The sequence below is a fragment of the Oenanthe melanoleuca genome, chromosome 20, assembly GCF_029582105.1.
Source record: "Oenanthe melanoleuca isolate GR-GAL-2019-014 chromosome 20, OMel1.0, whole genome shotgun sequence".
NCBI lineage: Eukaryota > Metazoa > Chordata > Aves > Passeriformes > Muscicapidae > Oenanthe > Oenanthe melanoleuca.
Genome location: NC_079353.1, coordinates 1,796,841 through 1,823,792, shown reverse-complemented (window position 1 = coordinate 1,823,792; position 26,952 = coordinate 1,796,841). Strand labels below are relative to the sequence as shown.

At 43.2% G+C, this 26,952-nt stretch overlaps 1 protein-coding gene across 4 annotated transcripts; it reads left to right on the top strand.

Moving 5' to 3' along the window:
- ZNF217 (zinc finger protein 217) lies at window positions 1-24,217 on the top strand. 4 transcript variants are annotated; one of them, XM_056507509.1, is made up of 6 exons: window positions 1-112; window positions 13,699-15,497; window positions 17,466-17,591; window positions 18,381-19,964; window positions 23,198-23,321; window positions 23,801-24,217. In XM_056507509.1, exons 2-5 carry the CDS (start codon window positions 14,099-14,101, stop codon window positions 23,305-23,307), a joined length of 3,219 nt encoding a protein of 1,072 aa, XP_056363484.1. In that variant the 5' UTR covers window positions 1-112; window positions 13,699-14,098; the 3' UTR covers window positions 23,308-23,321; window positions 23,801-24,217. The 4 variants fall into 4 exon arrangements, with proteins under 4 accessions (XP_056363484.1, XP_056363482.1, XP_056363485.1 ...); XM_056507507.1 differs by having other exon boundaries at window positions 94-732; XM_056507510.1 differs by lacking the exon at window positions 1-112 and adding an exon at window positions 2,599-2,620.
- Window positions 24,218-26,952: the final 2,735 nt, after the last annotated feature.

The following is a 26,952-nucleotide window of genomic DNA, read 5'->3' as shown; positions in this document are numbered from 1 at the left end:
GGGGCGGGGCCGGGGCGGGGCCCGGGGCTGCCCGAGCAACAGCTGCCGCGGAGCCGTTTACAAACAGTGCCCCGAGCGCGGCGCGGCCGCTCCCCGCGGCGCCTCGGCTCAGGTGAGGCAGGGCTGGGGGGCACCTGCCGGGGGCTGCGGGCCCCCTCCTCCTCCTCCTCACCTCCCCCCGCCCCCCCCGGGGGCACCTGCGGCAGCGCAGCCCCGTCCCTCGGGCGGCCTCTGCCGTGAGGGGCCGGTTGTGCGATGAGCGCGGGGGGGCGGCCGCGCTGCCGCCGCGATGTCTGAAGGGTCGGGGGCGCAGCGCTGCCCCCCAGCCCGGTTTGAAGCGGGGCTGGATCCCCCCCCCCCCCGTATCCCCGCGGTGTCCCGGTGGGGTTGGGGAGGAGGAGGAGGAGGAAGGGCGGCGCGGGGCGGGGGGGCGGAGGAAGGTCCAGGTGTGCGCAGGTAGCGGCCTCTCCGCCGCCCCCTCCCCTGGTTCCGCGGGGCGGGGGGCGGCCGGAGCCCCTGCCCAGCCCCTGCCCAGCTCCCTCCTCCCTCCCTCCCTCCCTCCCTCCCGAAGTTGCAGCCGCCGCCCCCTCCCCTGTGCCCCCGAGCGGGGCCGCGCTGCCATCCCACACCTGGGGGTCGCTGCGCCCCCCCCGAGGCCGGGCCGGGCGGGGTGTGCACGGCGAGAATCTATTTCTTTGTGAGTCAAAGATGTTCCTGGAAGAAGGATTTGTAGTAAGTGGCTCATGGGGCGGAGGGGAGGGGGGGTTGTTAATGAAAAGTTTATTGATCCGTTTTGCCAGTTTTTGTTTCGTTTACCTTTGTCTTTCAAAGACCAAAGCCTTCCCGATCATTTCTTTAGCATCGTGTTTCCTTTTTTTTTTTTCTTTTTTTTTTTTTTTTCTTTTTTTTTTTTTTTTTTTTTTTAAAGGGGAATAGGAAGTTTAGAAAATAAATAAATAAGCCCCAACTGACTTCTTAAGCAACAAAAGAGGTTGCCAGGCGAGGACAATAAAATTCTAGAATATCCAGAGATTGGATTTCATTCCTGTTCCGTGATGCCCCCTGGACTTTCTGTTTTGGGGTGTGGGGCTTTTTTTGTTTGTTTGTCTCCCACACAGAAAACCTGCACCCAAAGTAAGGTCTGTCTGTTCTCTAATGAGCTATCCCATAAAATGTGCTCTGTGACTCCCAGTAAGTATCTGAATTGAAGTGTAATAGTTTTGAAGTGGTGGTGAACAAAAATCTTTCTGTTGGGTTATTGATCTGCTGATGAAAGGCGTTTGAATGTGAAAGGGGTTTCGTTTAGGGGGGTTGTGTGATTAAAGGTTTTTGGTTTTTTTTTAAGGCAACATTTTTATTTTTTTCATATTTGAAATGACCTTGAGAGCTTTAAAACTACATCAGTTTCTACCAGTGGGTTTGAGGGGGTGGCAGGAGCAGAAGAATCTAGTGAAAATCGAAAATAGAAAATAGGAACTAAAGTATAGCTGCAGTGAAATATTTTCTTATAGAAGTATGTGAAAAGGGAAGTTTTTGTAAGAATGTGTGAAAAAGAAGAGAGGGAAATAACGCAGTTTTAGATGCAGGGAGGAGTGGGGGGGGGGGAGAGAAGGCAGCATATCATTCTTCACATTTTATTAGGCCGTGAAATGCAGGGGTGATATGATCTGGAAGACACAGAAATAAAACGCCTAACTACAAGTTGAATAGCAGGCATTGACTTGCTGACCAACGCTTCCATGCTTGGTGGGGGCTGGTTGTGTGCCTGCAAAGGTAGCAGAGCACAGGGCTATGACAATGGCTTGCAAATGCTTTAACGCCATGTTTTATTGCTCTTAGGAGCTCTTATTAACTGGAGGTTTGGGAATACGAGCTAAGACTTTAATTTGGGATGTCCACACTGAGGTTTCAGCCTTTCCTTGGATAATAGAAAAGGACAGTTGCAAATAAGTAGGATAAACTGCATTCTTTGGCAGAGGGGGAGGGAAGAGGGAGAGGGTGGAGGAGGGTTTTTTTTTTTCTTCCCCTTTACTAGTTCTGTAAGTGAGTCAATATTTTAAGGTCTGTAGCAGGAATGTGGCTTTGTGATCACTGATCTTTCTGCAACGTGTTTTTTTTTTTTTTTTTTTTTTTAATGAGCAATCTCGTCATGGTGAGCAGAATACTGGGATTTTCGATCTCACAGCTCTTTCCTGAAATCAGCATCTGAGTTTTTCAAGTTTTGCCTTTTAAGTTTTTCAGGATGGTGAATATGAAAAACAAATAACTTTAGAACCATGGTTATTAACAGTGATTATTGATTGGCTTGGCCTTCAGCCAAGCAACTCTTCTGCATGCACCAGAGTTGCTGATTTAAATTCTGTGGATTCTTTTTTCGTAAGTTAGCCTTTTTTAATCTTTAAACAGCATATATGGCAGTTGAGGAACAGTAGATCAGTTTTTAGTTAAGGTTGTTCAATTATGTCTTCATCGCTTTGGAGTTGGTTGAATGACTTGACATGAGATTAAGCACAACAAAAGAAAAGGCAGGGGAACAACAGCTGCCTTCCAGTACCAGAGCTCCAGATTCTGAGCACTTCAGCGTTTTACCTTTTACTGCTCCGTGGTGTCAGGTTTAAATGTGAGTATTTCTGTTCGCCTTTGCAAGAAGCTCAGGCTGTGCTGATAACACATCAGCCACTCAAAGCCTGGATGTTCGTGTTTTGGGGGTTGTTTGTCTGCTGCATTTTGCAGAAAATGATCTGAGGATCTGATACTGAGGAGTGAATTGATCTCATTAACTTTTAAGACAAAAGTAGCAAACAGTCCCCACTAGTTTGTACTTGTTTAGTTACTGTGTGGTAAGAACTTTAAGGTGTGTCCTTAATGGCAACTGACGATTCTTGCTGCGAAGCCTTGTTTATTTTAGGTAGATGTTTTATACAGAATTTCCAGTGGGACAAATTACTCCACTGACTGCACTTATTCTTTCTGAAGGCTGACTGTGAGCATAAGAGAATAATTTTGCCATGCTGCAATCAGGCTATATTTAAAAATTGAAGCCATTAAGTTTTGCTGTGTATTTTAAGGCTTTTCCTACTTCCTTTGTTTAAACATTCTCAAACAGTGCATATCATAGATGAGTTTCAAACATTCTTATGGCACTGTTGGGGCCGAATTTAAAATTAAAATGAATACCGACGTCCTTGTTGATCAAAATAGAAAAAGCATTTCTTTAAATAAGTGGATGTTTTCTGGTTTTGAGTGTGGTAAGGAGGCTATATTGGTGTCTTGTAAACAAAGTTTCATATTAAGTAGTCTTCAGAGAATGGCTGCCAGGCTTTGCATTAAGAGGATTTCTTTCTTTTCCTCTATAAGTGAATAATGTTTTTTTGGTTTTGCTTTGTCTTGGTGGAGGGGTGGGGAGTGCAAGATTTAGGGTAGGGCTAGAGAGAGAGGAAGATAATAAACTTTAGTACCTTTTTATCAGACTGTCTTACACAAAAGGCTACTTGATTCTGGTTTCCCCTTTCATTAGATCACACTCCAAAAATTCCTTTTTGAGCACTTATTTCTAACCTTCAGAAATATCTCCTCTTACCACTGTATTTTTTGTATTTAGAACTATGCTGATAGATTAACACCATATTTTATACAAAGTGCTAAGTTACTACTGTGATCAGGGAGGAATTATTTTAAAAGAGAACTGTGGCTTTCACTTAGACTTTCAAAACAGTGATTACAGTAAACTTTTAGTTACAAAAAAATCGGAGAGTTTGCAATTAAGAAGCTCTGGGGAAACGTTAAGTAAATTTTAACTTCCCTTTGTTCTTTGGGACTTTTTGTTGTCCCAGCTCTTTCTAACCTGAATCTTGATTTGGAATGCATTGTCCTAGGAAAAGATTCCATGCAGTGTATATGTAAATACACTCCCTCTTTCCTGTGTTATGAAATGCTGGCATATGGAAAGAGCAGCCCCCCTTTCCCCAAGGTAAAATGGGCTGAGCTTTCTTTTCTTTGCAAGAAGCTGAAAGAAGAGTTTGACCTTTGAACTCAGCCTCACACTTCCACGCTGCTTTCAGGATGATTAAATAACCAAGGATATTTGCCTGTGTCTTATGCTTATTTATCTCACTTCAAATGTTGTAATACTTAACTGTTGAGGTATTGTCTTTAAATATAGCAGGAGGAGCCTTTGGGCTGCCATGTGCCAGCTCAGCTCTCACTGGGGACACTCTGCATTTCCAGCCCCCCTCAGAGCCTTCCCACATCTCATATCTGCGTTATTTGCAAATTGCTTTTAACTTTTAACCGACTTGGGGCCATTTCTGGTGACCCCCCCGCCTTTCTTAAGGTGACTTTAGGAACAAAAAAGTTTTTCTTCCTGGTGCATGAATGTGCTGAGGGGATTCTGCTGACTACTGTATGCGTGCTTTGAGAGAGATGTGACTCATTCCACAAGAGATTTGCAACTGAATACAAAAGTAAGGAAAAGGATATGACCAAGCTATGTAAGATTCTCAACACATGTTGTATTTCAGGATTTAAAAAAAGCCTTTTTCAACCTAAACTTACCTAAGTTTTTATGTGCTTCCAAACAAAAAGTGTAATTTGCTTTTAGAAATCAACTTTTTTTTTCTTCTTCAGTGAAATTGCCAAATAATCTCCTTTTGTTGCTGATGAAGCTTGTTTATGCCAAACGTGGGTGTGTGTCAATGGGAAAAATATATTAAAACTTCTACTGTTATAATCATATGACTTTGGTCAGAGCATAGTTTATAGCTTATCATAAATCTAGCACTCTTGATTCTTCCTCTTTTTTTTTTTTTTTTTTTTTTATTAAGCAGTGTGATAAGAGCAGACTTTGCAGTTTCAGAGTAGAACAGCGTACATGCTGGGAAAAATGAGTTTGAAATTAAAAATATAGGTGACATACGTGTTTGGAGACACGATGAGATGGAATTGCTTATCAGGCTGCCTTGAGGATTTCCAAAGAAAGTACAAGAGGAAATGTGGGTAGAATGAAATCTATGTAGATCAGGGTGACTTAAGACTGGAGCAGAAAACCATCCAGGCAGAAGTGAATAATTGACTGGATGGTGCTTTTCTATGTGCTGCAGATTTTATGTAACTAAAAGTATCAAAGTCTGAGTTTGTTTATGTGCAATAGGTACACTTGCATTTCTCACTGTAATAAAGGGAGTGCAGTTCTGATCGAGCTGCATCAGGGAAACTGAGGCCTTTGTTTTATTGTGATAGTAGAGAACTGGCTGGGTGAAATCCTGGGGGTTCTCTCAGCCTCTCTCTTTTGGTAGTCAGGAAGAAGCAAATTAGATTTGCATAGATTTACACCAAGCACTGATGTTTGGTACAGCTAAGGAAAATGGATGTAAAGGTGGCCCAGAGAAGCCTCAGTTTCTGTTGACCTTTCCTGTTTGTTTCTAACTTTTATTTTATTCTTTTGCTGGTAAAATGGGGGTCTGTTAGCTCAGTTTCTTGCAGATGCTGCCTCTGCTTTTCAGGCCAGCTTGGCCCTGTGCAGCCCAGGCTGTTGGACACATCATCACACACATCCCTGCAGCCCCTGGGGAGGGACAGCAAGGCTGGGGAGTTAAAAAGTCTCCATCAGTCTCTGGGAGATCTCCCACCTGCATGGCAGAAAGGAAGAGCTTTTGGAAGGGTTTGTTTCTATCACTTCTCTATTTTAGTACCTTCAGATGCTGCTCCAGGGGATGGCTGAACTACAAGCAGAAATCTTTTTCCCTGCTCTCTGTGTCTTCTTCCATCTTTCAAGACTGACTTTTGCAAGCACCTAATTGTGGTTGTGTTTGAGAGTGACAACTTGTAAGTGCCCTGCAGAGCACAGGGATCAGATACTGATCAGATGCTCTGTCCTTCCAGGGGGCAGCAGTTTGGGCTGTGCTGGGTGAGAGTTGGATCAGACTTGAAGCCAGGTGAGAGCACTAGGGCACATTAATGGCCTTAACAAAAGGAACTCCTTGGAAGTGACCACTTCTCTCAAATTGAGAAGTAGTAAAATAATCTCTTTTCCTGTTATTTCACCTATGCTGCCCAAAGGGATGCAACTTGCCTGTAATTGCTCCAGAGGAACTCCTGGCTCTTGAGTAATAAGGAATTAAGTCTAATTTGGTAAACTGAATTTACCACTTCTTTGTAGTTGTGGCTGTTAGAGAGGCCTTGCATCGCTCTGCCAAGAAGTAAAAAAGTCAAATTTGCTTTTAAGGTCTCTGAAAATACCTTCTTTTAAATGAAAACCAAGACTAAACATACAAGGCAGTCTGTGTAAGGTGAGACTGACTCAACAATAAAAATGTATCACTCATTCCAGCGAGAGCCTTTACCTGCTGTGGAGAGAACAATAAACTGTTTTGTGAGGTAAGGGGTCATTGCCAGTTTAAGTGCATGTAACTTCTTGATTTAATGAAGTTGCATCATCCTACAGCAGTGGTGAAATGTGTCCCAGACTTATTTAAAATAGGATTATTCTTGTGTCTTTCAGCTTTTCTACAACAGGTATTGGTCACTTCTGTTGGCTAAAGTCCACCTTGGTTTTGTGGTTCCTGAGAAATTCTCTCATAATCAGAGGGGAAAAAAGGAAAAAAATCTGGCAGTTTGAGCAGTCCTTCTGAACTTTAAAAGTCAATACTTACTTGTAGTGCTTCCTCCTTTAATGCCAAGAATTAGTCTCTTTTATATTTGCTCTTGCTCAGTGGAGGAAAAACATGTGCAAAATGCTGCAAGCTTATACGTTCCCTGCTGTAAAAGGCCTAATTACATCTTTTGATAGAAGAGGCATTCAGTTCTCTGAGGAGACACACTCAGCTCATCCATCCTCTGCCAAAACCCTGGTAGACATATAGCCTTCAAGAAAAAGGGACTCCACAGGAAAAGGTTTTTTAGAGAAAGAGGATATCCTTTGTTTTTATTAGTATAGATGTCTGAGATGGGGGGAGGGAGTTTTCCTAATATTGTTCATTATTAACTATGAGTTATTTTCCACTGGTGATTAAAATCCTGTTTGTGAGACTTCAGGGGGAAAATGACTCGCATGTGTGTCTGTTTTATCTGACTACAAAAGGGCTTTCAACAGAAAATCTTTCTGAAGTGTGTGTGCAGAAATGCTTGGGTAATAACAGTCTCGAATTCTGTGTATGTCTCACTCTGGCTGTGTTTTTGTGAATTGTTTTAGGATCATTGTGTTGGAAATCTCTGTGGTGGTAGAAGGGACTGTAACTGAGCGTCTCTCTTAGAGAGGATGAAAAGGATAAGCCATGAAAACCCTCCTAAGAGTTGAAGTTTAGGATAACTTTGAAATCTTCAAGCCTGAAGGATGAAGACTAATGAGGGGGACTTAAATTTGCAGATGGAGGGAGTGGAAATTCCAGTTTAGGGTCATCTTTTATGTTCTCTTTTCAACCTGAACATCTTCGTTTTGATCTTTCCTGCAACTGAGACAAACAACTCTCTTCCTCCCCTTCCTCCCCCTGAATCTCCATTTCCTTTACAAGTGCTCGTGCTAGTTCTTTATCAGGCTGAACTGTTAACAAAGTATTAAAAACAGTTCTGTGCTTGCACAGTTGGTATAAAGGGCTCGGTGTGGCTGAGCAGCAGCACCGGGATCACTCACGTGCTCCTGCACTACACAGAGCGCTCTGGGAAGTTGTGTGAAATGATCTCCTGTTAAGGATGGGAGTAGCTCTCTCACTCCCTAGAAAGCAGCAGAGTGCCCAGCAATGAGGAATCATTCTTGGCTCCTGTGCTGGGCTGCAAAATCAGCTTTTATCTGGGCTGACTTTTACAACTTTCCAGTGTTGTCACTTGAGTCGTGGGCAACGGACACTTGTATTCTTTGAGAAATAAGGTCATGGTCTGTGGAGCAAGTACTGCATCATCTTCCCTGAAAGGAGGGGCTGTCCTTCCCTCAGACTGGGGTAGCAGGCTGTCCCTGAGGAGGAGGAAAGCCCCAGCTGGCCGGGGTGACACCGGCGGTTCTGCCGAAGCGCAGGGAGGAAGTGCCGCGGTTGCCACAAGCCCCGGCTACCTGCAGAGACAAACCCGGAATTTCACCCCGTGGATTTTGGAAATCTGACTCACCTTCTGGGACAGTTGGTGAGTGAGAACCTCACAATGACACTTGGCTTCACTTTGTGACTAAGTGTGGGTGCTTAGGAATGGCAGGGTGCACCAGAACTGCTCCAGCACAGAGCTGGGGTCACTGGTGGCTTGAGCAGACACCACACTCAGCCAGGACACTGGAGAGGCATCCCAAAATCTGGAGCTCCTAAATATTGTTAGGAACTGTTTTAGAGTGCTTTGTGTGCTTAACTTCGTAGGTGTGGTGCAGCTGCATTAGCTTTATGCACTGATGTGTATGTATTTAAAAAACGTTCTAAATAAGTTTAAGTTCAGCCTCAGCTCAGGTTTTATTTGAGGATTTGAAGTTGCATTTATTTATGCATGAGCTGCTCTGCCTGTGATCTGTGTTACACCTGAACACAGCTGTGCCCAGATAAACAGATAACATACATAAGGTAGTTTTTATTTGTGGTCCTAGCGAGGTGTTGTTAAAAGTGACGTTAACTGGTTTGTTTTATCTGTGGTTCTTAGGTAGGACTGGAACAACTACAGTAAATCTTTGAAATTGGAATTAAAAGGAGGTGTTGAACTTGTGATTTCCAATAAGCAATCAGCAGTGTAAAATCTATTTACCAGCAATCTGTTCTAGGGCATAAACACACCAAGAGGAAAGAACAGTTCATGTAAAATGACTCTTAATATCCTGAAATGTCTTGAAACATGAGGAAAACTGTAGGCTGTAAGTGGAACTGAGAGTTGCTATAGACCCAGTAAAAAGGAAGGTGGATGATTTGCAGCAGCTGGAAGAAGCTGCTTGCTAAGCACTGATAATTTTGCTGCTGGCCTTGAACTTGAGACTCAAGAGTTGAGGTAGTTGTGTCTGAGTTTTTATCTGAAGAAGAAAAGTAACTTTAGTGTCCTGCTTTTGGCTGTAACTCTTTGAGTTTTCTCACTTCTCTTTTTCAGAAAGTGTTGCAGCAACTACTTTAACTTCTGTAATTGTTCCAGGTTGCTTTTAACAGTTTAACAATAGTTTTGCAGCACAGAATTAGCAAAGAATGGTTGTTTATCCTGAGACTTGCCATGCAACTTTTATTCCCAGTGCCTCTGTAATGTGTTTAAAATGGGAAATTCAATGGTTAGACTTTGCTATTCTCTGAAAGGTGTGTCTAGAGTTTTTATTACATATTCATGGAAATTTTGAAATGCAGGAAGTAGAAATGCAATAAAATTACTCCTGATAGGTCATTTCCCAAAGAAATCTTCAAGACTGTAATATGTTGTCTTGGATTGTGTAATTTAATAAAAATAAATGAAATTTCTCTACAGGCACTTAATTAAACTTTTCTCTGCTTTAATAATCCATTTATATGCAGCAGGGGTTTTGGTGTGCTTCTTAGGTTGTGTGGCAAGTGCAATGAAAACAAGATGTTCTCATCTGTCCTGTGCAATCTTTATGGGTGTTTTGTGGTGTTTATAAATACAATATGTATCACTGTGAACCTGCTAAAATACCCAGCCTGGGATGACTCACTTGTGAGCTGAAGTTTGCTGAATGCTCAGGATCCAACTTCTCCAGTAGTTTTATTCTTTCTTCTCAGCTGGAATGTATTTCTAGTTGCATCAAGTGCAGTAGGTGGCACGCTGGAACTGAGAGGAGCTGGTGACTGCAGGAGTCCAGGGGAGTCACAAGTGGCATTTCTTGACTTGGCTTTGTCAGGAGGATAAGTCATTCTTTATTTTCAACCTTGAGTTCATCTGTAGCAAGTTTATCGCTTTTCAGCTGTTGGAAGGAAGGATTTCCTGTTTTGTTCTGTTCCTTTACTCAGTGTCTCTGATACTGATGTGTCCTTTTGTCTTCTGAAAGTGAAAGAAGGCAGAAGAAGTGCAGGTACTGTATTTTATTTGTTGAGCTCCTGCACAGAGCTTGAAGCCACAGTGTTGCAGGTTGTCCACTTTCCCAAGGAAGCAGCAGAACTGAGGCACCTCTGGACAGTTTTCCTGCTGCCTACTGGGTTTTGAATAACAGGAATGTGATTAATCAGCAGTTTTAGTCCTCAAATCCAAGGCATATTATCATCAGTGGGAAGAAAGGTTTGTTACTAATGGATAAAATCCTGGTGGGGATATTTGGGTTGTAGTTCTGGCATGTGTTGGCTTGTCTGAACAGTGAGAGCATAAAAGTGCCTGCTTGTAAAAGCCATGGATCTAATCAGAGTGAAGTGTGTAATCACCAGACACAACTCACCTCCTGACTCCAGTTCTTGTATTCTTTCTTCTCAGTTGAAATACATTCCTGTCTACTTGCATCTGCACTTTTCCTTCAGAAATACTACCTGCAGGTTTTTGTTTTTTCTTTCCCCAGCCTGTAGGTGCTCTCCTGTGTGTCTAAGAACAAGAGCTGCAAAGAGGCATTTCAGATTCCTGGAACAGGAATATCTTGCTCTGTTTGCAGTGCTGCCTAGAGGAGGAGCTGTGGCTGGTTCTTAGAACTGCTCAGAGCCTCTGTGGAAAGCAGAGAGAGCACTGAGCAGCCAGCACCACTTGGTGGAGGGTGCCGAGTGCTCTGGTGAAGTCTCAAAGGGCTCAAACCTATTGGTAGCCACCAGGATTGGCCCCAAGCTCCTGCTGAGCTCCTCTCATGGCTCAGGGGTTGGTTGTACTCTATTTGTGTGGTTGGGAGGACAGGTTTTGTTTGCCAGCTGAGGTGGGATCGAAGCAGCCCTGTTTGCAGAGAATTACCAGAGAACACGTTATTGATTGATTGAGGTGGATTTTTCACCCATCAGTGACCAACCTGGGACCTGCCCTAGATGTGATCTTTGCCTAAAAAAATCCCTGAGCTGTGGCATCAGTGTTGGTGTTATCCTGGGCTGGGTTTGGTAGGGCCATGTGTGGTGGCCCATGAGCTCTCTTGTCCCCCACCTCAGCCCACAGTGCCACCAAGGACAGGACACTGAGTGTGGCTGTGCTGCTTCTCATCTGTTTCCTTTCTCCAGTTAATTCCTGTTGCTCTGGTGTGTGTTTGTTGTAGTGCCACAGAGTGGGAGCATAACAAACCTTGATTGGCTTTTTCTGTTTGTAGACATGAGCAAGGAAGTAGTGGCTGATGAATCCCAGCAGTTCACTTTGTGGCACTTCAGCACTGCCCTTTGGATCTGCCTTCATGCCCCAGAAATGCCTCTGGCCTCTCCAGCATGAATTTTGCACTTCTTCCTGCAGAGCACTTCCCTATGGCTCTGAAAACAAATGCACTCTACTCTTAAGTTTGTTCCACTTTTTTAATCTTGCCTGGATTTTTTTTTTTTATTTTTAAATTTCAAACTTAAATTATTTTCGGGCAGATACTCACTGAGCTTTGCTGTAGCATGTTGTGTAAAAAATACCTCTTAAAACTCCAGTAGAAATAGAACAAAAAGGCAAGTTGAGACATGAAGTGTAAAACATGCTCACCAGCAGCCTTTGATATGTGTTTTCCTGATGTTTTACAAAAGGGAAAAAGCTGAGCTTCAAACTTTGGTTCTGGCTCCTTCACTTGTCTGTGGGGAGTGAGGGAAGGTCTGAGCTGAGTGGGGAAGGGAGAAAGGCAGAAGCTGCAGTGGAAGCAGAAGTGTCACCCACAGCCTGAAGGTGCCTGTTACAGGAGATTTTGGATTCACTCTGCAGGGAGGAAGTGTTAATCATGGCAGTGATAGAGCTGAAAATGGGGATGAAGGGCGTAGTTCAAAAAGAGACTGCAGAAAATCCAGGTTCTGTCACCATCAGCAGTGATTTGTTCTCTCTTACACCCCATCTCACCCTGTTTAATGTGGGGTAAGTCTTTGGGCCAGGCCTGAAACAACTTGGGATAAAAAACCCTAGAAAATTCTTGATATTAATCGTGCTGATTGTGTAAACCTGGCTTAGAGGACTGGGCAGTGAAGAGACTTGAAGCTTTGGAGAAACAGGAAAAAATGAAAGACAAGCAGCTGGCAACAATAATTTTCTCCTGTTCCTGGCATTCTGGTGTGGTGGTGTTTTATTTTCTGTTTTATTTTCTATTTTTACCCATGTTTATTAGGCCCCAGGATCTTGTGGTCTGCCTGATGGGAAAGGAGGTGCTGACTTCTCAAATTAAAAGCAAGGAGTGTTCTCAGGGCAAGGCTGCAGGAAGTGGATGAAGTGTGTGAGATGTTGGATCCATGACTCCTGCCAGTCTGTGCTGAGGTTTCTCTCCCCAGCTGCTTCTCTTGCTTGGGCTGATTTCTACTGAAATGGTTTAAGATTTCCTGGCTCAAGACCACTTTTTCTGTCCAACCAGCTCTGATCAGAAATAGCTGAGAGTCAGCTGATAATCATCTTTATCATGGAAACCTGACAGCCTGAACTGTTACAGGGCTGTGATTGAATTGTCCTTTTTTTGGGTCAAATTATACAAAATGCTTCATTTTTTTTTACATATAAAAGCAAGGCAGAGGTGGAAATTGATGTAAATTTTAAACTCCAACTATGTCCATGCTGTTTCCTGCTCTAAGAGTTATAGAGAATAATGTGTTTGGGGCATATTAATTCAAGTCATGTGGTCACTGGCCAGCTGGCTCTTAGGAAATCATTTGCCAAAGTTTGAGTCAGATTTTGAATGAATTCTTTTCATTAGTTATTACTTTATTTGGAAATGTCTCAGAATGATTCTTCTGCAGTTTCTGTTAGTCTTGTATTAGTTTGCTAGACTTTTCCTTTACCCTAAAATTTCATCAGCTGGAGTCCTGAACTCCACAAAACTAGAATTATTCAGCCCAAAGTGGTGGCCCATGAGTTGCTGCTAGCAGACATTATAACTCACTAGACTTAGATTTAAATTGGAGTTGTGATTAACTATATTATAACCCCACTTAATCTTGTGGAATCTTAAATCTTCCTTTGTGAGTATAATCAGTAAATAATTTTTTTGTTTTGTGCCACTTTGAAAGTAGAAGAATTTTGGTTTTATTATGTAAAAGTTGGCCTCTTGGATTGTTTCAACATTAAACCACCACTCAAGGAACAGTATTAATTCATCCAAAATTTTGAGATGTTCTTATTGCACCAGCCCAGAATTGTCACAGGCATTGTAAATGTAAATTTGAGTAGTGGGACTGGTGAGTGGTTCTTAATACAAAGATTTGTACTGACACTCCCTGTGTACCAGAACTATAAAAGCTGATTTCCAAGCTGTCTGGTCTTAAAAAGAGAAAAAACAAAAAAAATATACAACTTTTTGCTTAACAGCCTTTAGAGGACATACAGGTGAAGTTCTGCTGTGGTTTACAGGTTCAAGGAAAGGTTACTTGGACTATTGCTTTTGTTATGAATTCAGGATGCACTGAAATATGGTTCAGCAGATTTATATAACTGGGGAAGAGCAGGTTTAGAAGGGACAGACAAAGTCTTGCAAAGAAATAACAGTTTTAAACAGAGGGATGTTCATATTATTTCAACTGTGGCATGTAGAGAAGTGACCCAGGTGCCTTGTACCTATCCCTTGTTGGCTCTTAAAATACACTTTATTCTAAAGCACTTGATGATTCTCAGCCCTAATACTTTCATTATTTGGGAGACAATACTTCTCTTCTGAAAAATCTAACTCTTTTCTCTCTTTCCCAGGTGCTGGAGTTTCTTTGTGGCACTGATCTTGGCCTTGAGTGTATTTTATCCAATGCAACAATCTGAAATGTTTGTGCAACAAAACTAAGTGCAACTGACTGTATCTGTAGACTTGAAAAATCTGAAGAAACAATTAAAAAAACCTCATCCCATCATTGAGCAAGCCTTTGGATACATTTGTTGGGATGTGTGAAAGCACATAAAGCTGAAGAAGAAATCATTTTTTACAGGTGGAAAAAAAACTTTAAAAAATAATTTTCTCGGCGAAAGTTTTCCAGCTGAGCAGACTTGAAAGCACATGTTGGAGAACTCCACAAGTGTCCTTACTGTGATCAGGGAGCCCCCCCAGGGAAGTGCAGGCTGCCAGTGAGAGATGTAAAGGGGAGCCCAGGGAGGAAAGATGCCCACGCAGCCCCTGCTGGCTTACATGGACGGACCCGAGGGAATGGCCAGCGCCGTGGGCGCCCAGCTGGAGAGCAGCGACGCCCCCGTGGCCATCAAAGGAACCAGCACCATCTCCTACAAGAGCCTGCAGGAGAAGTTCCTGCTGCAGGCTGAGGGCTGCATGCCCCTGGACTGCATGTTCTGTGATGAGACTTTCAAGCACCCCGAGGAGCTGGGCAAGCACGTGCTGACTGAGCACCGGCCCACGCTGTGCGAGCCCGCCGTGCTCAGGGTGGAGGCTGAGTATCTCAGCCCTCTGGATAAATGTCAGGTAAGAACCAGCTCCCCTTCTCCCAGCAGCCAGCAGGACAGCGAGGAGCTGAGCTGTAAGGTTTGTGGGCAAACGTTTGATAAAGCTTTTGACATTGAGGCGCACATGAAAAAGCATAAAGATTCCTTCACCTATTGGTGTAACGTTTGCGGGCGAAGATTTAAAGAGCCCTGGTTCCTCAAAAATCATATGAGAACGCACACTGGAAAACCTGGTTCTAGAAACAAGCACCAACAAGGTTCTGAAGGCCCCATAACAATAAATGAGGTGGTGCAGGAGCACGTAACTGAAAATGTAACGTCACCTTACAAAATTTGTATGGTTTGTGGTTTCCTATTTCACAATAAAGAGACTCTAATTGAGCACAGTAAAGTGCACACCAAAGAATCAGTTCCCAACGGTGAAAGCCCCCAAGTGACTGCTGAAGTCAATGCAGAAGAAACATCTCAAAACCAGGAATTTTTCCAATTCTTGAACTTAAGACCAAATTCAGTTCCAGAAAAGGACAAGCTGCAGAAACTGGCGAAGTGGATCGCCGAGCTGGATCCTTTCACCACCTATCAAGCATGGCAGCTGGCTACCAAAGGGAAAATTGCAGTTGGCCACGGGCAGATTAAAGAGCCAGGGCAAGAAGGAAGTACAGACAACGACGAGTCATCTTCAGATAAAGAAGAACTCTGTGAAATTTGGAATGCAAATAAAGGTAGCCAGGCTGAACCTACAGGGAAGTCAAAGGTAAATAAAAACAGCAGTTTCACAGGGAATGGTAACTTAACCCAGGACAAACTGAAACATCCCGCTGGTGAAGTGCCTTCTATGGAGATGGATTCTAAATCATCCCAGAACAAAGAGAAGCCAACCCACTGCTCTGAGTGTGGGAAAGCCTTCAGGACATACCACCAGCTGGTCCTTCACTCCAGGGTGCACAAGAGGGACCGGCGGGGGGATGGAGAGACCTCCACTGCTGCCAGGACCTACTGTGCTGATATCATGGCCAACCTGGAGGAGAACGGGGCAGCTGAGAGGATGGAAGGAGGCTCTGAGGATGGCTCTGAAGATGGGCTTCCAGAAACAATCAATTTAGGTGAGTAGCACTTCAGTTTGGAGTGGCTGTTATTGAGAGTTGTTTAGGAACTTCTCAGAGCCAGAGAACACGTCGTGCTTTTCTGTTATCTTTTCAGAATGTGATAGGGAATGTTATAAAACTACATAGGGAATGTTATGGTGGGGGAAAGGGAACAGAGAAAACAAGGGGGTAAGGAAGGTTTGGATGCTGCCATTTTGAGGTCTTTGAAGTTGTCTTGGGGCTTCTTGCAGTTACTGGAGTCATTGAAGTAGATTTCATAACAATGAGTTTAACAATCAGAAAAAATCACTGTTTATTGACCCCTTATCTCTGACTTTACTGGATGCTTTGGAGTGTTCCATATCCCTTCTCATCCAGCAGATGTTTTTACAAAGAGTATTTTATAAGAAATAATTGCAGTTTCACTTTTTTCCTCCCTTTATCTTCTGTGCTTGACACCAGCAGTTTTTAAGGCTCTGAGGAGTAAAGAATAGTTAAAAACTTTTTTCTGTCTAACTGCAAGTTCAGTCTTTGTTTTGAAGAGTAATTTGAAAGCCTAAATGTCAGAACCAGCATGTTGGAATCATTTGTGTAAGGACACAGGCTGTTAATATGTGGACCTGTATGTAAGGATTGCTGACAGCATGGATGGGCTCCATCTGTACCTCACCCAGGATTAATTCTGCATGTCACAGTGTCTTAGAAAAGCAAGTGATACTGAATGATTCCTTAATTGAAAAAGATTGCATGTCAGGGGACAAAAGGCTGGCAGAAAGTCTCACACTCAGCTAATCTCTGTGTGACATGCTCCCAGTCTGTAAGGAACAGACACTTGCATAATCTGAGGGCAAGACACGACGTACAGAATGTCCTGGCACCCACACAGGGCTGACTTTGCCATTTCTGGTAATGTGCAGCCCTTTATTTTGCCTGCAGGAACAAAGGAATGAAACGATTACCTAATGTGAAGTTGCTTATTTTGTTTCTCAGTGCCTTATCCTAAAGCAGAGCAGATTTTGGTGTGAGCTGCTGAGTCACACCTCTGGAGACACGAGCTGTTTGTTTAACTCACCAGGGCTGAGCCATGCACAGCATTTCCAGGACAAACTTTCCAACAGGCAGGAACCTCAAAGAGCTGTTTGGAGTCTGTTATATATCCGAGTTGTTAGTCACACCAAGGTCTCCTTCCTCCTCCTGTCCCAGTCAGCCTTGGCTGCTGAGTGGAGCTGTCTGGGTTTCCAGGGGAGCTCAGGCAGTGGCTGCTGCTGCTGTTTGGTGAATTCTCTGCCATTCCTCTGTCCCTGCCGCCCTCCTGTGGCACCTCCTGCCTCTGCACTGCAGTGCAGCCAGCTGGGCATCCCTGGGTGTGTTCCTGAACACCCTGGCACTCCTCACTCTGTTAGTACAGTGTAACTCCTCCTGGATCTAAGGAGCTTATAGGAAATATTCCTCATCAAATCTAAGGAGAGTCTCTCTGCAGACATTCTATTGGTTAGCACATAAATAATACCAGTATTACAATTAATTTAAAAGTAAAGGTGTATTTGCCCTCCTTCCCCACCTCTCAGTGTTTGGCTGGTGTGCACAGAGCACATTTTTAGTCTGAATCATCCCACTCATTAATTCCAGCATCCCCTTTAATAAAATAATACAGTTTATAACTACTGTGTGAATATTTGAGATGGGCCATTCTCCACCAAGGTCCTGTAGGTCAATAAAGAGAATTTTCTCCTTTGAATCTTCTTTTGCATCTTGTTTGCTCTCTGGGCTCTTTGGTCCCTGTCACAAACCACAGTGTTCTGGACAGAAATATTTTTAATTCTTTTTACTCAGAGTGCAGTAAAACAGCAAAAGTTACTTGCAGAGTGTAGAATTTTCCAGCAGTTCATAATTTTATGTTTATCATTAAAAAAGACAGTTACAGTTTGAAACACAATTGCAAATTTGCATTTGCTCTTCATAATATTCCTGTATTTTTTCCCAAAGAGAAAAATGAAGACAGTTTGGAAAGAACAAAAGTTAAAACCCTTGGAACCTCCAGAGAATGCAGCTACTGTGGAAAGTATTTTCGCTCCAATTATTACCTCAATATTCATCTCAGAACTCATACAGGTAAATGGGGCTCCACCTTTCTGGGAGGGGAGGGAAATCTGCTGAATCCACTTGGATAGAATGTTTGATTTTTGCTTATGAGAAACAGAAAATGCCTTCAAAATAACTGGCATTAAGAACAAAGTTTTATCTAATTCTAAATAAAATTAAATAATTGCAATTAGAATTTATTTGAATTACATAAGTATAAATGTTTTTGAACAATGCTAATTACATTAAGTATTGTTAAAACTGTATATTTTAAAGTTTTAATTTTTTCTACTTTCCGCAGTGTAGCAAAAGTTGAAAAGGTTTGGTTTTAATTTAAAAACCAGCCAATTTCTCAAGTGTTAGGTTGGTTGTTTGCCAGCTGCTGCTACCTGTGGAAAAGCTGAGTCTGCTTCAACTCAGCTCCTTGTTTTGCACAGCCAGACAAACCCTCCCTGTTTGTTCCTGGGGAGCAGCTGTGTTTGCAGCTGAGCTGTCCCATTTGTTGGGAATAGGACACTTGTGGGGTGATGAGGAGCTTGCTGGGGTTACCCAGAGTTTCACTCTGCCAAACACATCCAGCTCCCATCTCCATCCATAGCCAGCGTGTGGGAACATCCCAGCACAGCCAGAAGAGGTCACTGTAGCCAGCAAAAGCATTCAGATACTGTTGTTTAAATGTTTTAGAGGAGTTTGGGACTTAGGAGTGTGTGGAAGGGGAGACGAAAATCAGTTTTAGTGGTTTGGAGTCCACAGTGTTCCGTTGTGTTTGTGATCTGAACTTCAATCTCAGGTTTACTTACTGGGAAATCTGTGTTGCAGGTGAAAAGCCGTACAAATGTGAATTCTGTGAGTATGCAGCAGCCCAGAAGACTTCCCTGAGGTATCATTTAGAGAGACACCACAAGGACAGGCACGGTGATGGTGCAGCTGATGGGAAGGGTGACAGCAAAGGTTCCCTGCGGGGTCAGGACACGGCGCTGTCGCTGGCTGCTGATGCTGCTCCAGAAACCAAAAATCTGAAGAGGCTTTTTGATGGTGCCAAAGATGCTGAGAGCTGCCCACCTGCCAAGCAGCAAAAGGAAGCTCTTTCCTTGAGCAATGCAATAGGCAGCACGGTCTTTTTAAAAGTAAAGAACAATTCCAGGGAACCGAACAAAGCTTCTGTTTGTAGCAGCTTGAATCAAATACCCGAGAACGTGCCTGCTCCTTACCCAGAAAAACTAAAGGCTGAGAAGGAAACCAAGGAAGCTCAGCCTAAAAGAGAGAGAAAGGCTTCTGTGGCATCAGAGGAAGATGATGTCCAGTATATCTGTGCTTTTATTGGTGGGAAAAATGTGAACAATATGCAAGAATGCACTGAGAACTACAGACGCAGACCTGTTGTGGACTGTCACGAGCAGCCCTTGGACTTATCCAGTAAGAGTTCCCAGGAATGCTCAGTGGTTGCAAGCAGAGGCCTGCTGGCCCCCAGCACCTGCCCCTTCTGTACCTACAGGACATTTTACCCCGAGGTGCTCATGATGCACCAGAGGCTGATGCACAAGTACAACCCTGACACGGTGAACAAGAACGGCTACAGGAGCAAGGCCGTGGCCAAGGCCCGGCGCACGGGCTGCCCCCCAGCCCTGCTGGGCAAGGATGTGCCTCCTCTGCCCCTCCATCCCAACAAAAACAAGGCTTCCACAAACCCCCAGCAAAAACCACTGCAGGCAGGGAAAGCCAAGCAATGTGCCCCTCCCCAGAACAAAGCCCCTCTCTTCTCCGGGAGCGAGTCGAGCAGTACAGCCCCGAGTAACCTCAAGTTTCACAAGCAGCAAAGTAACGTTGGAGCTCAGGCAAACAACTACAGACAACCTCAGCAAGAAGAAGTGCACTCCAGTTTCAGTATCTCTCCAGTACTGGACAGAGTAAAGAGATCTGACTATAAAATCAAAGCTCTGGGTGCCCCAGTGGCTCAGCCTGGTGTGATCAGCAGCAGCATGAATGGGGCTCTGGAGTCTCACCTCAGTGAACCTGGCTGGGCTTGCCAGCGGGGCAGAGACTATCTCTGCAGTAAATCTGGGAGCAATGCAGCTCTGGACTATGGAGAAACCTCTTCCAAACGGATGAAACCCTCCCTGGTGGCTGTGGAGCCCCTGGACTCTCCTCTGGCTAATTACAGGAGATACGAAATGAGCAGATTTCGTGGTGGGAACAGATATGCAAATCTGCTACCTCAGGAATTCCCTCGCACCAAACCTGCATCCTCTGCTCTGCCAGGCAAACAAGGGCTCCTCAGTGCAGATGATGCTGATCCTCCCAGTGTATTGACTGCCCTCAAACCCTATGAGCCATACAGCTCAGGATCTCCTTATGCTTCTTGTGCATCCAGCAATGGCCAAGTCACCAGCTCGGCAGGAGAAGGTACAGTCCCTCCTTCCTGCTCCTACACCACTGTGCATTGAGGGGAGAGGGCTGTAAATCAGTGTGCCCCCACCTTGAAAGGTTGGAAATACAGCTCTGCTTAGCATTTCACCCACTCCAGTCAGTGCTTGGATTTTAAACTGAAAATCAGGTTCAGCAAACTCCTGGCTTGGGAATTAGTTGTGGAAGGGCTGAATTTTAAAGAGGGATCTGAAGTTCCTTAAGTTCCCCCTCCCCTCTGCCATGGGTTTCTGATGGCAAACATGTATTGTTTGCTCATCAGACCACTCCAGACATGTTGACTAATCCAGGATATGGAATGAGCCTTTCTGCTTAATGTGCCAGAAGTCTTGGACCATCTGGAATATTAATAAAACTTTTAAAAAAAACCCCAAAGCTGCTATAGACAATTGTTCCCTTCAGGAGCAGAAAAGGATGTATTGCAGATCATAAAACTGATTTAAATCTTAGACTTCTGCTCTTCAGTGGGGCTTTTTTAAATGTTTAACTTGTAATAGGAACAGAGTACCTTGTTAAATCAAGACAACAGATTTCTGCTATTCTAATTATGGTGTAGTAATGCTCCATGGAAACTTCTGGGCCTAGCAGAGATAAATGATTTGTGATGTACTGGGAGAGCTTTGGTACTTCTACAAAATGCATGCTTTTTGTGTTTTGTCCTTGGTCAACATTTTCAAACAGTCAGCAGGAGGCAGAGATGAAAAGTGCTGGGTGATACTTAAGCAGTTGTCTGACTATTTGTAGAAGTTGGTATTTATGACTTGGAGCTGAGGTCAGCATGGACTTAGCTACAAATGCAGGACTTTGAATTTTGAGACGAAGATCCCGTTATAAAAATGAATGGCCTGTGTGGGCTGTGTAGTCTCACAGTCTGTGAAGTTCCTGAACTCTGAATGCTCCCATTCTCTGGAAGCAGTAAAGTTGCTTCTCTGAAGTCTGGGATGGTAATAAGCAGGGTGTGTTCCCTCAGGTCAGAGCAAATTTCAAATACTGAATCCACATTTAGTTTTGAGGCAAAAAAAAAGTATTTGCTCACTCTGTTCTGGTTTTTGTTTGCATGTTTTAAGGTTGTGGGCTTCAAAAATATATCATATGTAAGTAATTTATATTTATATATAACTATTCAGGCTTGCCTAGTGGGTTACAGGGAAAGGTGAGGAAAAGTGTCACAGTTGTGTGCCCAGGCTGGGCAGGGAGTGGGGAAGGAGCAGCACCACAGCTGAGTCACTGGAGGGGTGTGGAAATGGGGTTAGTTCCTGGTTTTGTGCAGAACTTAGTCTGTGTGCCCTGAATTGCTGTGGGAATTGCAGAATGGGCACTGGGCTCTGCTCAGGGCTGGCCAGGAGCAGAGTTGTTGCTGTGCTTTGGTTCCTGGTGGTGTGAGAGGATGAGCTGCAGGCAGGGATCACAGCATGGGCAGTGCCAGCAGTGGGAGCAGGGCTGCCTGCAGAAGGAGCTGCTCTGTTTGTAAACAATGACTGCACTGGAACCCACCTGGCTCTTCTTTGGAAGCTCCACCTGTGCCAGAGAAACCTCCGTGCTGGGCTGTGCTTCCTCTTCCTGGGTGCCAGCCTGGAGACACTGCCCTGCAGCCAAGAACTTCCACTGCAGCTAATTTGACAGCATTGTTGTCATGGAAATGAGCATTTCATTGTGCTGGCTCAGGGTGAGAAAAGCAACCTTTTATGGCTGTTACCTCCATTGGAAGGACTCGTGAAACAAGCCCCCCTCTACTGGGTTTTGGTAGCAAATTCTGTAAAAGCCCTGGGTTTGTAAGGTTAATTTCTTGGCTTTTCAACCAATTTGCCTAGAATTACCCAAACCTTGATACTTATTGAGCAGGGTACAAGTTAACAGCCAAGCAACCTCTCAGTGTTAGAATTTTATTGTGGGCGGAGAACAAAGATAAAAGTTTCTTTAAATTCTTCTGAAGTTTCATTAAAAATCTGAAACAAACAATTTCTCTAGACATTCCTTGAGCAGTGTAGTGTGATTCCATGAGCAGAGTTGTGCAGGTGCAGACCTGCAGCTTTCTGCCCTCTTTTCCTCTTGAACCTGCTTTTATAAACCACAATGTCAAATCCTCTTTCTGAGGGCCTGGTGCTTGTGGCAGCATCCTCGAGGTGCCCTGAACATGTTGTGTCTCATGTTAAACGCTGGATCAAGTTGTCAGGAGAATATGTTCCACTTGGCAAACTTGATTAAAGCATGATGCCTTCCCTTATTGCTTGTAAGCTTTGCCATCCCGTGTTGCCCTGAAGAGACAGAAACATTCTGAAACCACTCACTTTGTGTTATTCTCAAATGAGTTGCCTTTGCAATGGCAACATGCTATCAAGGATAACCTGTTGGCTGATTGATTTGGCAGAGGCTGCAAATTAAAGACAATTGCTCGTGACACACTCCAATGGCTCCGTGGATCCTGTTGAAATATTAATTTAGCTGTGCCATTTTAATTTAATTAAAGCTCACCAGTTTGTTTTTTTTTTTTTTTTTTCAATGCTGCACTGGAAGCTTTCATGGAATGTGGATGGCAGTTGGGTGTTTTGGATCCTGTGGGAGAAATGATTGTGGACTTTTTGCCTTAATTTTATGAAGTGTTTTTGACTGCTTGCCTAAGCTAGTAGGACTTAATATGGAACAGGCAATGAATTCAGATATATAAATCTGAATTAATGACAAAACTACCTGAATACTAGACTGAAAATTGCTTAACAAAGGTCTGCAAGTAGATGTGTATTAACACTCTTTAAAGTGTCACGGGTTCCATGTAATCCATGGTGGCAGCAGTGAAGTATCCCCAGTTTCCCTCTCAAATACTCATTGAAAAATGAACTTTTCAGACAAATACAGCAACTGAATTTGGCATTAATGTGCAGCACTTACATCTCCTTAGATGAGGCCTGTGCTCTAGGATGAGTTAAGCAAAGACATTTTCTTTCTTGCAAATAAAGTGAGTCATTTGGATTGAGTAATTGGAGAAATTTGGAGCTGAACATCACTTGGATAAAACTTTGCAAAAAGTTGTTAAATTATCTTTTCATTCTCCTTATATTTATTCTGGATCCTGAATTTCATATAATAGGAATATCTGTATTCTTGAGGCCTGATTGTGAGATGATTTGTCGAGGTATTTTGGATTCTGGATGCTGATGTGGATCTGAGAGGAGCAGGAAATAATGCTAACTCCCTAAAATGACTTTTTTTTATAGGCAAGAGATCAGTGTCATACCAACACTTACCCAGCAATCTGCTGCAGAAGAGAAGTTATGAGCCCTTTGTGGGGAACACACCCTTCAGACCCAGTGACAAGAAAAACTGAATCACTCAAGAATGGTAAACAAACCTCTGAACTAATTGCTCCTAAAGGTGCATGAAGTGCTGGTGGCATCAAAGGTTCCTGCACAGCATGAGGAGAGCTTGTGAAAGTCTGAGCTTGGAAAATCAAAATTTCCTCCCCTATAAAATCACCAAATGCTGGGGTGGCACAGCTTTTAAAACACTTTTATTTCTTGGTATTCTTCAATCTTACTGCTCTTACTGTCCCCTACTGAGCACAGATGTGTCTGGTTGTGTTTTTAACTTCATTTCATGCCTGAAATTCTTCTTGGGGCTGAGCATCTTCCAAAGGAGGCTTTATTTGCCATTTATTATTTATAGGAGGTGGCAATCCAGACTTCCATGGCAGTATCAATTCTTAAAAAAGGAAGTTTGAGGAAATCCCTCCTCACAACAAAAACTGTGCTGTACTATCTTAGAGCTGTATAATTTAATAACACAAACTTAATATTTATTCCTCTATTTTTTTTCCCCAGGTCTGAGGATACAAGGGCATATTCCATGGAGTTATACCTGCAGTTCATCCCCTGAGGAAGAGAAAATGGTGAAAGCTACTGAACTAAGCTGTGATTGTACTGTATATAGAAACACTACAGTTTTATAATACTGGTTCTTTTAACATTTTGTACCAAATAGCCATACAAAGTAGTCTAAACAGTTGGGTTATGAAGGTGTGTGGAGAATGTATATCTTGACCTTGACTTTTGAGTATTTTTCATTAGAATTAATTGACCAAATATTAGGTAGGAGTTCTATTTTTACATACTTGAGCGCTGCTGAAGAGTTTCTCTTGGAAAGAATATATATCCTTGCACCTCAGGTAAACTGTAAATATTGAAGTTGAAAATCCTGTTGGCATAATGCTCCTTTTTCATAAAAGTGAAAGTTTCTTATCTGTTGGTTTTTTTTTTTTCCCCCTTGTTGAACTATGTTAGTTTTTTAAAAGTTGCAAATAAACTGTCTGAAAGTGTCCAGTTTATAAATGTTGTGAACATTAAAGCAAGGGTGCTGACATTGCTCTGCCTTGGCTGGGTGAGGACCAGGAGGTGCTGTGGGGCTCTGCTGCTCTGGGGTTCTTTCCAGCATCTTTGAAATGCAAGCATGAGGCAATACTTGACATTTGGGATTTCCTGAAATGTGCTTGGATTCTTCTCTTGGCATTGGTTGCAGTTCTGCAGAGAAGCTGCTCCAAAACACCTCTGCCACCATCCAGACAGAAAATCCCTGGGACTTGCTTGAGAAACAATAATAATTTGTGTTTCAGATGTTTAGTTCTGTACTAAGCTCCACACAGTCACATTTAGAGAAAAAAAAAATCTCCTTTGCACCTTTGTCCAAAGCTGTAAAGTCTCAAACAACAGCCTTGAAATACAAATTTGGGTTCTCCAGACTCCAGAAGGGATGTGGCTGTGCTGGAGCCTACTTGAGTGTGCTTGGAAGCTTCTTGATGTCAAGTTTTAGCATCTACTGGGTGTTGAAAATGAGTGAGAAATAACCTGTAAATGGGAGAATATCTCCTTTTATTTTTTTGTGAAGACAACAAGAGTTTTTTCTAATGCACATGCAGTTTAACTTTTGTAAAGGGAAGATGGCCAGTTACCAGCCAGTAAAGCAGAACTGTTGCATATTTTGCCTTGCCTTCCTCTTTTCTTCTCATGAAGTTGTAGTTAAGAGTTAATTCCTTCTGTACCTGGCTTTGACTTCCATATATTTTAGTAAAACAAAACAATTAAATATTTTGCACTGTTTGTTCTCCTCTCTTCCCTCCTACAGCAAATGTAAAATAGTAAAACCTAGAAACTCTTGTTTTTTCATTATGCAACTTGAGGTGTTCCAGTTGTCTTAGTTCCTGTAAATGGGACTGGTTTTTAATGTCTCTGTAAACTGGCAATGGAATGAAGTGCTGTGTATCAGGAAATTGTACACTATTGACCTGTTTTCCTGTTCATAAGCTGAGCCATATGTACATAATCTAGATTTTTGTTTTCCTAGTTTTGCACTTTTATAGCCTATTTTTTGAAGATGATTTCACTTGGAAAAGGGTTAATCTATTTTTGTGTGTGATCTCTCCCTGCCCTGCAGAGGGTGCATGGCTGGAGCTGCTCTGCCTGTGCCCAGGGGGCAGGGCTGCTTTTTTAACGTGTTGCAGCAAACAGACCTAAGGCTTGTTTGTTTTTAATCTCCCTTCATGCTGGTACAGTTTCCCTCAAGGCTTTTTTTTTTTTTTTTTTTTTGGGGGGTTGGAATGGAAAAATGGACCTGAAGACTCCATTCCATGGCAGCACCACCACACTTTGCCCATCAGTATTAACTAGTGGGATACTACTGGTTTTGTATGTTCCTTTGGAAATAACAGTGCATATGTAGAGGTACAAATTGTTGATTTTTTTTCCTTTTTTTTTTTTTTTCCTTTTTTTTTTTTTTTTAATGTATTTATTTCATTCCATTTTGTTCTATTTTAATTGTTGGAACCGGAAGTCGGCAAGCAGCAGGCACACATTACTCATTTAATTTATGATGTATTTCACTTTAGTTGAGTATATTATTACATGTGGATGTAAATATAGACTTGGTGTTTTGCAAAACTGGTTTCTGTGTCTTGCTTTTAAGGCTTAAAAGGAGTTGCTTGGAATTTCGTGTTCACTTGACCTTTCACCATCCTCGTATTGCTGGGGGAGAGGGAGAAGCTGCCAATAACCAAATCCAAATTCATGTTCACTTACATGAAAATACTGAGTCACTCCCCAGAAAATCTGTCTTGAAATAAGGAAGAAACTTTTGCTTTCTTCTCTTGCAGTTATTTTCCTTCAAGCAAGGAAACTGAGTTATTAAATGCATTTTTTTGTGATAATAACATTGAGAGGAGCATTCATTGTAATTTTTTTGGTGAGACTTCATCATTTGTATTAAATTATTAATAAGTTTTTAAACTAAGTATGTTCTACAAAATTGTCTAGGCCTGTTGTGTTCTTGGAAGGCTCCTGAGCCAGACCTCACCAGCACCTCTGACCACATCTCAAAACTGAAATTACCAGCTTGGGAGGCATCTGGGGAGGCTGGTGCAAGGCAGCTCATCCTTGGGAGAAAGGGAATTCACCTGGTGAAAGCCCCAGTGAAGGGCACTAATTAATGAGGGGCATTAATGAGGGGCACAGCTCTTGGATGTCCAGCCTGGGCCAGGATATTGATTTAATAATTTAATAATAATTATTATTAATAGTTTAATGAAAGCAGCGCTGCTGGGGAGCTGATGGCCAAAACGATGTGGGAGTGAAATGGTGAGTCCTGCCTGTGCCTGTGGGGCAGAAATGGGGCTGGCAGTGTCACAAATGGGGCTGGCAATGTCACAAATGGGGCTGGCAGTGTCCCTGGGGCACAAATGGGGCTGGCAGTGTCACAAATGGGGCTGGCAGTGTCCCTGGGGCACAAATGGGGCTGGCAGTGTCCCTGGGGGCTGGCAGTGTCCCTGGGGTCACAAATGGGGCTGGCAGTGTCACAAATGGGGCTGGCAGTGTCCCTGGGGCACAAATGGGGCTGGCAGTGTCACAAATGGGGCTGGCAGTGTCCCTGGGGCACAAATGGGGCTGGCAGTGTCCCTGGGGGCTGGCAGTGTCCCTGGGGTCACAAA

Excerpts from the sequence above, each read along its gene's own strand:
- ZNF217 (XM_056507509.1), top strand. The coding sequence starts at position 14,099 with ATGCCCACGCAGCCCCTGCTGGCTTACATGGACGGACCCGAGGGAATG. Across the intron at positions 15,498-17,465 it reads TCCAGAAACAATCAATTTAG|AGAAAAATGAAGACAGTTTG; the intron begins GTGAGTAGCACT and ends TTTTTCCCAAAG. Across the intron at positions 17,592-18,380 it reads TCATCTCAGAACTCATACAG|GTGAAAAGCCGTACAAATGT; the intron begins GTAAATGGGGCT and ends TCTGTGTTGCAG.